We start from the raw sequence: 13,765 nt of genomic DNA on the forward strand, positions 1-13,765 counted from the left end.
AGATTTCAGCTGGAATAGCCCAATCCTCTGGCTAGAAACTAACTGCTTATTGTCTTGGAAACGCGAATGAGAACTTGAGCAGCTGATCCTGTAAATGATATTCTAGGTGTAGGGTGATTAGGGTCTGCACCTGTATAAAGCTGTATCCTGATTGATGCTAAGTGGTTTATGTGGTGTGTGGTCAGCAAATTCCTGTAAAGTGTACAGAAGATTGTGTGCTTAATTATGACTGTATGTAGCACACCCTAAATTGCCATGTTTTTTAAATACACTAATCTTCCTTTACATAAACACTTACATTTCTTTTTCCAGTTTTTCTCCAAAGACATAGTATTTTGGATCAAATTTGAGTCCATTGTTCTTGTTCCTTAGTACTCTGCAAGAGGAAGGAATAATTAGAATTCTGTTAATCCTGACTTACTTTCAGATGTTTAATAAATTACATTTCAATGACTTTTGCAGGTACAAATCCTCACTTGCATATTGATGATAATATCAGAGTATAGAGTTCTAAAACTCAACAGCTAAAGAGAGTGTGGCTCAGCAGTAACACCTGCTTCTGGTACATGAGGTCCTGGGTTCGATTCAACTTTTAAAAATTTCACTCACCCTGGCACACTCCTGCGCGGATTGCTATCTATACTCATTGATGTATTCCTATGTAGTAATATTCTCGCTGTCATTTATAATCTACCCATGTCACTTATCCTGAGGCACGCCTGCGTGGGTTACTATCCATACTCATTGATGTATTCCTACAAACCTATGTTCTTGCCCTGTCATTTATAATCTGCATATAAGAGGACCCATGTCACTTACCCTAAGGCACTTCTGTGTGGATTGCTATCCATACTGTGCTTGCCCTGTCTTTTATAATCTACATATAAGAGGACCCATGTCACTTACCCTAAGGCACTTCTGTGTGGATTGCTATTCATACTGTGCTTTCCCTGTCTTTTATAATCTACATATAAGAGGACCTATGTCACTTACCCTGAGGCACTCCTGCGTGGATTGCTATCCATACTCATTGATGTACTCCTACGTAGCAATGTTCTTGCCCTGTCTTTGTCCGTCATCTTGGGAGGTGGTCTCAAGGTGCTCTTCAGTTTGCCATCTTCAGTTTGAATACTGGATTGAGTACCAGGTGGACGGGGTAAACCTGTATCGGAAAAAAAACCCATTGAAACATGCAAGTACAGTGCCTCAACCATTAATTTGAAAAAAGACTGGCATTTTTGTATTTGCTATTGTTTTTAGTGTGCAAATATTTGTCTTGTGTGTGACTGTGATCTCTGGTGTTTTGGCCTTTTTTGAACAATGCACTGAAGGTTACCTGCAATAGAAATTTCATTTGAATGAACACAACTTAGCCTTCTGGCGTTGCTAGAAAAGCGTGAGAAATCAAAATGCACTTTTTGCGCATGCGTTTTGCAGGGAGAACCTCGTTTCAGTAGCAAGATGGCGGATCCGTGCAAAAGGGCGAATAGTCACTTTCTTAGGCAATTCCTTTAGCCCTGCTTAACATTATGACCTCAGTGGATCAAGCTGACACTGATACCATGGCGATCTTTTTGAGGCTGTGACAGTCTGAATATTTTCATATAGGCCTATTATATAAAAAATATTGATTGCTTCTTATTAGGAAATGGTGCAAAACATTTCCCCTCTGTTACAGAAGACCGTGAGGCTAGCGGTCTCCAGTTCACCTTGGGGTAATATTTTGCAGAGTTTCCCTAATGATCAGTCAATAATTTTATATTATTCCGAGGAAAAATATGATCAAATATTTAATATTAACTTACCAGAGCTAGATGGGGGTTCTTTCTCACCATCGCCATGGCTACCTTGTCTAGCTTTCATCTTCTGTGATCTGCATATGAAACATAGGTCAACAATCTGATTTAGCCTGAATATATTTTTGGGATTGCACCTGCAGGACAACAAAGATGAGTTCTGGGTAGTCTCTCTTTGCATATGAAGAATGTGAGATTTATTTACTTCCCATGTACGATACAATTAAACAGGTATCTACTTACGATAGGATATTTTTGATAAGTGTGACTGCTGCATCTTCCTGCTGTGTCTTATTAGCCTTCAGAGTGGTTAGTGTAATTGTCTGTGGGGCCGTCTGTTGACCAGACTGACCATCCGATGCAAAGCCAACCTTGCCAGCTTTGTCCCCAGTGACCTTTTTAGATGCGGAAGTCCGGTAAGCAGCATGTTTTGTACAGTGGAGATATTGAGCACGGTCGTCAAATGCTTGAAAGATATCTTTCATACTGTCCAGAAGCTGACCTGGAGTCACTTGCTGTAATATGCAATAAAATGAAATACAACATTCAATTTATCGGATAGAATTTGTGAAAAATGGCATAACTTACTCTCACTTGAAAAAAGAAAGCACAAATAACAATGGACACAAATTTGTGCATAAAATGTTTGGCTCTTCAAAATGAAATACAATAAATTAATTTGAAATGTAATTGTTCCCAGTGATTTTTACTGTAGACTTCATGCACAGTCATCTCAAAACATGGTTCTACCTGCATGGTATGTACACATGTTGTAGATTGTGTGTACACTTTACATTAGCATTCGTGCGTTTTGCATAAATGTGGAGAAGAAAACTATCAAAAAATACATTTTTAAAAATGCGCATGCATTGAGAATCATATCTTGGTGGCAAGATGACGGCTCTACTACTTTTGGTGACAGCGCTCCCAAGCTAGGTTAGTATGTTATTTGCTTATATTAACTGAATTTTGTTCTCTCTGGTTGCACACAAACTGTTTGAATATTCCTGAACAAAATAAAATTAAAATCCAACAGTTATTGTCACACTCATATTTCCATATTCCCCCATACTAGTTTCAGCCTATCTGTAGATAATTTACCTCTTTGTCCAAGTTTGGTTTCTCACAAGCATCAATCCTTCTCTCCAATGTATTCAAATGATGCATAAGCTGTTGGGCCTGTCTGTTGCTCTCAGCAACCTCACCTTTGACTTTCACTTGCGTGTTGGTCAGCCATCTTGTCAACTTCTCAATAAATGTCAGGTCAAACAAATGATGCTTGAATCTGTCAAGAGATATGGAAGTGAATGAAGATTGATATTTGCATTCATTATGCAACTGGGTATCATAGAACACAGGGAGCAGACACATTGCAAGAATCAAATTTGATTCATGCAACATAGTTGTTTGTGAGAACCACTTGATGCTCACCCAATCTTCACTGTGCATATATAAAAAGTTTATGAGACTCAAGTTTGATTCACACAAATTTGTTTCACAAAAATCTTTGTGAAAATTGATTCATGGATTCCTGCTGAAATTCTAGTCCTGGAACAAGTGAATATAAACAATATTAATAGAACATTATGCTCCTATCATTGTGATTTCTGCAGAATGAGCAATGCAATATTACTATGCCATTCTTAAACAGCATGTGAAATGCCTTACACAATTTGTAGAGGGCAGGTATCAATCATGGCAAACAAGAAATGTCTTTAAAAAAGACAACGCAGTGATTAAAGGAAACATGATGGATTTGCCTCGGTTCCGGAGCCACTGATTTAAAAGTAACAGGTTTTAAAGGCCCATTCGGCGATTTGCTCATTTGGACGTTCGTATCGTGAGTCATCAAAATTCAGATTTTGGTACCTTTGCATTGTCATAGATGTGCTAACATAGTAATTCAGCTGAAAACTATGTATTTAAGACAAAATTTACTTTCGCTGGAATCACTGAAAGAACCAGTTTTGTACTGGAAAAAATTGACAACATCACCATCTGCAGCATTACAAAGGGAGAGTTTCTAGCTCTCATGTTTCAGGTCAATCAGCAAGGTGTTAGACTCAAGTGCATACGTGTTTAGTGATGTAAGTTCCAAGCCCCAGTGCAGTCTCATGGAATAATTGAGCCAACTTGAAATTCCTCATATTGTCAGTTACCCGTACTCTGGGACTGGTCCATGCTATTCCGATTATTCCAGATGTAGGCTAAGAATCCTGGAATTGCTATTACAATTTTTTTAATCTGCCAGTGCATTAACCCTAACAGGACCAGGTACTACAAAATACTACTTGATAAATGCGCTGTTTGTGCGTGCATCCCACATGGTGTGATGATGCAATCGTCCTAAGTGATATAAAGGCACGGTTTCGCTGGCCAGTGAAGCCCAACACCCGTGGCAAAGTGTCGCTGACCCAGTGCTTGGAATGCGATGGGGTCTCGGGTTCGAATCCCACCCAGAGCAAACAACTTCTCTCTTTGTTTTCTCTCTTTATTCCTTCCTTTTTCTTTTCCCATTGCCAAAAAGCCCTAAGGCGGTTAGGGTTAAAAAGTAAAGAATAATCACTTACATACCATAATTACAATATGATTGCATACATGGTATCACCTACCTGTCTTCAAATTTGTTAGCTATCTCTGTGGCTTGTTCTAGCCTCCTTGCTTCCATGCCTTCTAAGTCAGCCATAACAAAGCCTTCAGCTGAGTCTATCTTGTTTGCAAGCTTCTCAAGTTTCTTCTTGAAAGTGTCAACTTCCTCTGGGGAGAAGTTACCACCGTCAGAAAATAATCTGTGAGAAGGGAAGAGATGTGAAAAAGAGACTTGTTAAAACAAGTTAATATGATATGCCACAAGATGAAGGAAATGCAGAAGAAGAAAGAATAGACAGAACAAAGTAGATATAAAGACGACCTAAATGCATTAATATTCTCCATTCTCTAAAGTTCTTCCACAGTCACAGAGAGTGTGAATTTATAATGGCGTTACCTGAATTGGTGGCGACTCCATTTGAAATCTATATCCTGTGCGTGTGTGAGATTAAGGTCATGTCTTCATAGGGGATGTATGAGTTTCAATCAAACTGCCCATTGGTCTTGCATTTTTAATTGTGATACTGTAAACATACACCTATAAATTCAGAAATTGAAAGCACAAGTCAAACCTAAACAAGATATTTGTGTCTTGTGTGTGTGAATTGACCAGCATCCACTACACCTGATGCCAATTACCAAATAAGCCATATATCTGTACCCAAAATATTACCATTTATCAAAGTATTGTACTTACTTGAATGATTTGATGAAGCGTGCATTAGATTCCCTGAGCATCTGTAGTGTATCATCTAGATACTGTCTGAATTGTCTCAGCGATGCCCTGATAATGTTCATATGATCCTCTACCTTGGAACTCACTTGATGAGATAGCATCACCAATCTGTATCAAAATTATAACAACAAAGTATTTGAAATATGAACTATATCACTCTGGTTCTAATGCAGGTGTTAGTGTTATAGGTACATGTTTGAACTGAAGACTTACTTGCTTTAACAATAGCTATTGGAAATTCAATCTTTAAACAGTTGGACTATGCATAATATCACATGTAACACCATAGGAACCCAATACTGGATGTTATGCACGGAACCAAATAGTTTCAACACATGATTTTGTTTTAAAATCTAGTAATAGAAGTTAGTTACCCCCTTAGAAGCGTGGATGTGAGGTTTGTTTTGCCAAACTTACATTAAAAATAACCAGCACTAATTAAGAAAAATCCAGAGGAACGCTATTTTCTCCTTAATGAGTGACCTGCAAATATGGAGTCTGCCTTATCCAATATATTTACTTGTTTTTCATCATCATCTCAGAGCAACAAACCAGAAAGTTCAAAGTTTGTATCAATAGCCCAAATATTTGTTATGGTTGCTTTTATATTGTACTCTGTTATTGTAAATTTAATTTCCTTATATTTACTCTTGTGTTCCATAATGTTCCTCTAAGCACAAGCTTTCCCTAGAAACACAAGTAACCAACAGACATTACTTACGTGGCAGATTTTGTGGCTTGTATAAAAACACTCTCCATCGCATCCACATCCTCCTTGAACTTATCAGTGAATTTATTATGTTCCTGCTGCATATCTGCAAAGCGTACTTTGATGTCATTCAGTGCCCCTGATATACCCTTGGAGTGTCTGACCACCCTTTCTGAATGCATCACCAGTTCAGCTCCTCGTACGTTGTGGATGTCAAGCTCTGCTCTCTTGGAACGTGGTTCATGAAGATGAAGACGAAGATCCAATTCGCTGTTGAGTTCTTCAAACTAAAGAGAAGAAAGAAAACAATTGGGATTGTTTATTTGTTTCATTCTATGTGACTTGTACAATAGATACTGACTAGTTTGGGCTTGTATTAACAGGGCCAGACTTGGCAAACTGATACATGTAAGCACCAGAAATTTTCCAAAAAGTATCCACCCTTATGGGGTGCCAAGGCAAGGGTGCCGAGGGGCTATTGATTGATGTAAAATGACAAAAACGGGGGTTGATTTTGCAGACAGCCAAGAAGTTTGACCCCACCCTAATGTCAATGTTTTTGAAACATAACAGAAAGATGATGGGATATATCAAAGTTGAGTGCATGGAGGCTTGACAAGTCAAGCCACTAATGCAAGGAACTTCTCAATACAAATGTCAAGGGTCAACAATTTAGTATTAAGGCACAGCATTGTCAGAATACTAGAAATATAAAAGTTTTATCAGCTACCAAATTCTTACTTTGTTGAAAACAGTAAATAACAGTAAATTGATCCCAACAAACAGAAAATGTTGGCTTATATAAAGGGCATATAAAACTATTTTTTATATAAAAACATATTTTTGAAAACTTGCTGCAAAACTCATTGACAAAATATTTGCAAAAATGTTTGCCAAAAATTATGTTACAATATCAAAATGTTGAAGTGGTTTTTCATTTAAAATGTTTAAAAATTGTTTTCATGACATTTTTATAACCCTACCTTTAAATGTTATTAAAACGTTTTGAACAAAACCAAAACATATTCATAACATTTTGAAAACATTTTTGTGATTGCTGGGATTCCTCTTACAATCACAAACAGTTCGACCATTTTACATCAATTGTTTGCATGTATCTTACCTTCGCAGCAACCACACTATTGCCTCTCTCCACTGCTCCATCAAGCCACTCCTCAAGGTGGTTCAAAAACTCCATTCTCATTCTGGCAAGAAAAGTGGCAACAATTAAAAAATGAGTTTACAAACACACCCCCCCACACACCCCAACATTGGCAAACATTGGCTAAGCTTACCACAGACCCTAGCTGTGGACATTGTTTATGATGTGTTTTTATTCTTAACCGTTATCCATAGGCACTATATAATACAGTAAGCGCAGACCATCACTCTTCCTGTGTGTCCATTGTTCCATGGTGATTACTGTGTAGCCCAATTGATGGTGAAAGCCGCACATACACACCCCACATAATAATCATACATATACGTTAGATAGGAGCAATGTTATTTCACATTTTGTCAATTTGGTCCACCCCTGGTGACACTTAATTAGGTGCCCACTGATGTACCCATATGTACATAAACACACCCCCACATACACATTGTAGCACCTTGAAAATGCAAGTGCATGGTACTGTCTGCCTGTGACACATGTGTGCACACAACCAAACTGCAGTGCTTCATTTATCTCTTTTACAAATTGCAGGAATTTATAATAGGAATACATAGTGAATATATTTTGGTTCATCTCAAGTTCGGTAGTGAGTATTTTGCTTGCCACAGTATCAAATCGCGCGCGTAAAGTTAAACGCCCTGAGTGTACACATCTAACCTACTCTGCACTGATTTGACAATAAATATTTGTGATTTGAAGCATGTGTTGCTATAAATCCTGACACTAACAATATTTTTAAAATAATGAAAAAAATATATTTTGTATTTTTGTTTTCAGGCCACCTACTACAGTAAACAAAGTAAACAAAGCCTTATGACAGATTTCTTATAATATTACATTTTTACTATTTGGAGTCTGGACTCTTTGAAGTCTAACCTCTTCGTTAAATCTTTAAAGTGAAGCTTCAAAGAGCAGACTACTGGCAGCATAATGTACATCATGTCAAAACCATTATAAAATAATCCTGTCTTTTCCCCCGAACTGCGTAGTATGTAATGCCTACATTTCAATTTTTCATTTACTTACATTTTTCTTAGTTCTACAAACAGCTCATTGGGAACCGCAACATTCTTTGTGGTGTGAGCTTGCATCTTTCCTACTCCCTCTACACCAGTTTCAGTCAGGAATGTTTTCTCCTCCTTATTGCCTTTCTCTTCTTCTTCTGATATTCCATGTTTTCCAGCCACTGTCAGCACATAGAATGTAGTACCCTTTGCAGTGGATAATACTTCCTTGACAGCCATTGGTACTGGGCTTTGGCTAGAGATGCTTGGGGGTTCTAAACCAGTTTTCTGAAATTAAAATATATCAACAGTTTGGTTTTAAAGACTTGGTTCAGAAAGTTATAGTATCATGAAACCTGCCTAAGATTAAATTCTTGATGATAGCAAGCACATCTGATTCACCTGCACTTAAAACATGTCGACCCTGGTCGAAAATGAGTTTTACATTTGTTTCTAAAGAGGTCATTTAGAGCTTTGAGAAACTGAAAACCCCATGTTGATACAGCTTTTCTTTGCGAAGTTACATCAATTTATCAATCACTGAAAACAATATAAAACAAAAGAATTTTAACATTTTCTTTGCCAATATCTCAAAATCAATATTAGCGACATCCGACTCATCACAAATGGTCGCATTACTTTTCAAACTGTTGTAAAAAAGAATGTTAACAGCACAAAAGCTTAGGAAGAATAGTGTGCTTGAGTTTTATATATCATTCCCATATGAGTGTAACTTTTAAAAAATCTAATATGAAGTGCAAATCTTTAGAATATGAAGTGTACATCAAGTCTAAAATTTAGAGTCATGTTAAAAAAACAATTACAGTGTCTGAAAGGTAATGATTCCATCATGCTTTTGACAATGTTTACTCACCTTTTTCAGGTTTTTCCACTTAGCTTGAGCATAGTGTACTTGTTGAAACACATTCTGATATAGGTGTACACACAAAGGAACATGCAAGGTGGATGGATGGATGAGGAAACATGTAGTGAGATGGTTAGAGAAAGGAAACAGGTGTAATTATAGGTGAAATCATGAGTATGGTACTAAAGTAATTTTTTTTAATTCTTCAGAGTTATGTTCTCTGTGTCAAGTGCATATAGGCATGAATGAATAAATGATAAACAATCATGCTGATTGGCTGATCAACGATCATGACAACAATATGGTTGACACATTGGCCATCGAACGTGCAAGGGACACTTCTATGCACTTGATAATCATTATCTCGTAACCATAACTCTGAAGAAATAAAAAATTGACTTTATTTGCACACAAATTGAATGGACATGACATGTATAACATGTGAAGTTTGTTGTTCTAGGTACACACAAGAACATGCAAAGGTGAGTGGATGACAAAAGGTGTGACATGCAGCAAGATGGTCATTTCACAAAGCCAATGGTCAACCATAAGTTTGACTCATGAAATGTCAGCCCTTATTGAATCAAAATAACATATAAATAATAATTGTTGTATGTCTTTGAAAAATCATGTCATTTTCTTTCTGGTATATACACCATTGTATGCATTCAGGTAACCCCATTTGAAAATCATACTCCCTGCGTGGAAAATGACAGTCATGTCTTCCAAAGGGGTTGTATGGATTTCAACTGGAATAACCCATTGTCCATTCAATTGCTGTGATATGGTTAAGATGAGAAATTGTGAGACAATGACAAGACATGATCAGACAGGACAAGACATGATCAGACAGGACAAGACAACACCATTAACATTCTAAGATTGAAGATATCATTGTGTGATGTGTGTGTATGAAAGGCACATCTGAAATTCTTTGTTAGGCAGATTTTGGCGTACTTTTGAGGCACCCAGTTTTTGGATAGGTCACAAAAGATACTACAACTGCATTTGACAAATGAAGTGCAGCAATTTTGTCTTGCACACTTAATAGACCAATCGGCCCTCCTTTTAAACAATTGTGTATGGTTTCTAGATATTTAAGTGTCAATAACCATTGTTTTTATAATGGTACCGAAATAGCTATTTTGGACATAATTTTCCACTTTTCAGCACAGATATACTTTCATGACAGAATTCATCTTTGCAACATAATTTCCAAAAGTTACATCATGTTCACCAAACTAGAAATTTGCTGAAAACATATATTTCTGATTGCATTGTGTAAAATGTGACAAAACAAGATTTTGTAAATATTTGCACAAAACAAAAAGGATGTATACAGCACTCTTGACAAAAATCATAACAGTATTATAATATTTGCATCACAAATTTTGGAACAAACATCAACATGGAATTGGCAGCAAATACACATTTTCAGGTTCAATAGGTTCCTTCCTACTTTAAGGGTTCAATGTAAGAAACAAGTTACTACAAAATAGAAAGATATATGTAAGAACAATAAGATAATGAAAGGGATATAAAACATGTAAGGTATGATGATGTGACGTCAAACTTTCCTAAAAAAAACCCTAAATATGATAGTTTCTCTTACCGCTTTTGAGATACTACCCGACCTCTCATCAGGAGTGGTTGACCTCATCTTTCTTCTGGACACTGGTGTAGGCGTTGTCCTCTTGGATCTATCTGCCACCTCCTGCTCACGCATCTGTTTACGATCCTAAATACAACATTATATCTGTGTTATAATTAAGTGTGTTTTTCTTTGTAATTAAAAAAACATAGTAACTGTTGCTTCAAAAAAAACCATTTCGGTTACGGTGTTGACCCTCTTTTTCTAGCTCCAAATGGTTTCTTTTGTGTCTTCTGTTCCTGTTTTGTTCGCTATCTCTGATTTTTGTGTCCTGAAGTACACAATAAACTGAGATGAAGCAAATCACTTTCTACGGAATATATGACCAGCTCCTACATCCCAAAACACCACCACCAACATCAGGTTTCACCAGGAAGCAGACAAGGAAGGGCAGAATAATTGTTCATTCAATTTGAAAAATTACTACATTGTAGAATGAAACTGTCATGTTTAACATCATTTACCCAATATTTCTTGTTTTCAAGACTTTTGTGCACCATATTTTGACAATCCTGATGAACTTATTTTCGGGTCTTCAAATATACTTTAAAAAAATACCAATTGTAAGAGATGCTTTCGTTTAGCTGATGTTTCACAACTTGATATTAGATCTCACTACACAAAGTCTACTCACACTTGGATGTATTCTGTCTACTTCATAGAATTTACACACGCTGAAATCATATTTTTCTAGTTCTTGTTTCACCATGGATGGGTATTGCTTGACTATCTCCATCTGCTCCTTGTGAAATGCTTCATAACTGAAATTCAATAATTACATGGAAAAAAATCATAAATGAACTGAGCAGCTCTTCAATTTTGTCATGCTTTGGTACTTTCCTTATTATGCAATGCAAACCAATAATGGGGCTGGGTCGGAGTATGATTAACAGAATCGTCAGACAGAACTAGGTCTGCTTTTTTTTTTTACATTCATGCTAATATCCGACAATAAAGAATGGAAACATGGCAATACCTTGATCCACCTGTGACTCATGCATACCAATGCACAGTGTTACTTTGTGCACCCATACAAGGTCTTATGTAGGATTTTAAGGTTTGGGTGCATAAATTTAAAAACCTGGGTGTATACATTAAAGATTTGTGTACAAAGTATAGGCCATGAGGGCAAAAACTGGGTGTGTATTTCCAAATTTAGGTGTGTAAAACATTCCCTACACCGCTGGCTGCATAAGCCCTTGCACCCATATGTATCCATGAATCAAGGTGCTCAATTTAATCTGGCACCAATAACTACCAATAGAAAAATTTCATTCACTGGAGAATTAAGGAAGGGAAGCACTATAGATGAGTCTGTCGTCAACAGGATTGAATTGTTGTCCACTAATTGCCAATCACCTGTCAGTAAAATAGGCAAGTTACTAATCACCAAGATGTAGGCAGGGTCAATCAATCTTAAGTAATAGAGTTACAACCAGCAAAACAAGTAATGACTGTGATGAGTTCATCTCAGGGATATCCTTACCTTGATTGGATCTTATCCAGCATAAGTAATGCTTTCCTCAATGTATCCCCCAGTGTATCCTCACTGCTTTCCTGTCTTAATCTATCCATGATGATGTCCAAATTAGCTTCCATGTCCTGGTTCACATTGTCGTGATCATGTCGGCATTCCTCCAGCTGTTCCTGCAAGTCTCTCTCACGGCGAGCTAGGCCTAGCTCATGGATATCCCACAGGTGGGCAGCACCTTGGGAGAACTTGAAGAGAGAGCGTAGTTGTTCGTCAAAGTTCTCAGAGAGCTTCTCCAAGGAGTCCTGTAAAAGAACACAGCATGATGAGATTGTTAGAAAATCCAACACCAATTGGGCTATTCCAGTTGAAATCCACATCCTCCATGGAAAACATGACCTTAAAGGTGAACCTCATTGAAAATAAAGTTATATATCAATGGAAAGCTTATGATGTCAGGAAGCAGAAAAGAATATTTTTTATTTGCCAAACGTACCAGGCTAGACACAATCTCAATGCAAAGATTTGATATTGGCACCCCCCCTAAATTACAAAACGAAATCGTTCAAATTGGGCGCTTTCGTTGATGACGTCAGCTCGGGGACACACAGTTACTTCCGGGTTTGATTGTAAACACAATGTCCATGCGTTACTGTGGCATGCATCGGGCCAATGTACAAATTCAGTCATTGTCAACTTATTTTACATGAAAAATATCTTCAATAAAATAAGAATAACATGAAGGAAACATCATGATCAAATCAAGAATGAAGTTCCTGAATAAAGGGTGTGGATAAAAATGGAAAAAGTGCTGGCCAGGGTGATTTGGGATAGGCCAAACCATCCACGATATGCATAGGGAATATTGCAGTAAAGCAAGAGCGAAGATTCGCGAAGAACCGGAATGAAAACAGATTGCAAAAATAACTGCTAGTGCTACCAGTTCAGATCGTCACACCAAGTTGAGATGAACTTATCACAATGAGAAAATGAAGGAATAGAATAAGGTACATGTACAGGATTTTTAATTATTTCTTAGTTTTACAACCGGTCATGTATGATAGGCGAACTCGTAGATCCATACGGGCCGGGGCATACGTGATGAACTCAGTGACTGACTGAGTCTCCGGGCTGAGTCTCAGTCGAGTGTTCGGTATCCGCTGACTGTACTGCTTGCAGACAAAATGACCGATTTGATATTCACATTCTGATATTTCCAACTTATTGCTACTTCGTCAGCAAAATTTATTCCTGTAAATGTTCCAAATATCAAGGAACGATTGATCAAATCAGCTAATACACAGTGCTCCCGGAAGCGAGAAGCGCTAGCGCTGTTTGGGAATATCCGCCTCGCAGACACCAGCTCCTTGCAATTTCTTCAGTATTTCGCTACTACCATCATCCATACAACAATTACATAGATGTTTTTCTTTTTCAGTAGGGCTACACCGATTGTGCTATCATCAAGAACTGTGACAGAAATGACAATATTATAATTTAGATTTCAGAATTCCATCAAATAACGGTCTACCAAGCCTAAATTGTATTTATAAAGTATTTGTTTCTTTCAATTGGGAATTCATGGAAAGAATATTTTCCATAATGAATCATATCCGATCGGGGAATGATCCAACGCTAGATATGAAAACCTTTTTATGAGCTGGATTTTATAATGAAATCTTTTTTGATTACTGCAAGACAATATTTTTAGAAATCAGATATTTTAAAATGAATCAAGATCAGGGAATGTTACTTGATAAGCAAGTATTT

General features: G+C 37.2%; 1 protein-coding gene across 1 annotated transcript in view; it reads right to left on the minus strand.

Moving 5' to 3' along the window:
* LOC140137949 (coiled-coil domain-containing protein 180-like) overlaps positions 1-13,765 on the minus strand; it is a 48,778-nt gene that overhangs the window by 5,525 nt on the left and 29,488 nt on the right. The window contains exons 13-25 of the mRNA XM_072159759.1: positions 12,011-12,300; positions 11,159-11,285; positions 10,486-10,611; positions 8,031-8,296; positions 6,954-7,035; positions 5,843-6,117; positions 5,083-5,229; positions 4,409-4,585; positions 2,898-3,081; positions 2,040-2,311; positions 1,806-1,873; positions 994-1,162; positions 299-376 (exon numbers count right to left, since the gene is read on the minus strand). Of these exons, the coding sequence (XP_072015860.1) occupies positions 299-376; positions 994-1,162; positions 1,806-1,873; positions 2,040-2,311; positions 2,898-3,081; positions 4,409-4,585; positions 5,083-5,229; positions 5,843-6,117; positions 6,954-7,035; positions 8,031-8,296; positions 10,486-10,611; positions 11,159-11,285; positions 12,011-12,300 (2,261 nt within the window). The remainder of the gene's footprint in view (positions 1-298; positions 377-993; positions 1,163-1,805; positions 1,874-2,039; positions 2,312-2,897; positions 3,082-4,408; positions 4,586-5,082; positions 5,230-5,842; positions 6,118-6,953; positions 7,036-8,030; positions 8,297-10,485; positions 10,612-11,158; positions 11,286-12,010; positions 12,301-13,765) is intronic.

This window comes from Amphiura filiformis, chromosome 17 (assembly GCF_039555335.1).
Source record: "Amphiura filiformis chromosome 17, Afil_fr2py, whole genome shotgun sequence".
Lineage (NCBI taxonomy): Eukaryota > Metazoa > Echinodermata > Ophiuroidea > Amphilepidida > Amphiuridae > Amphiura > Amphiura filiformis.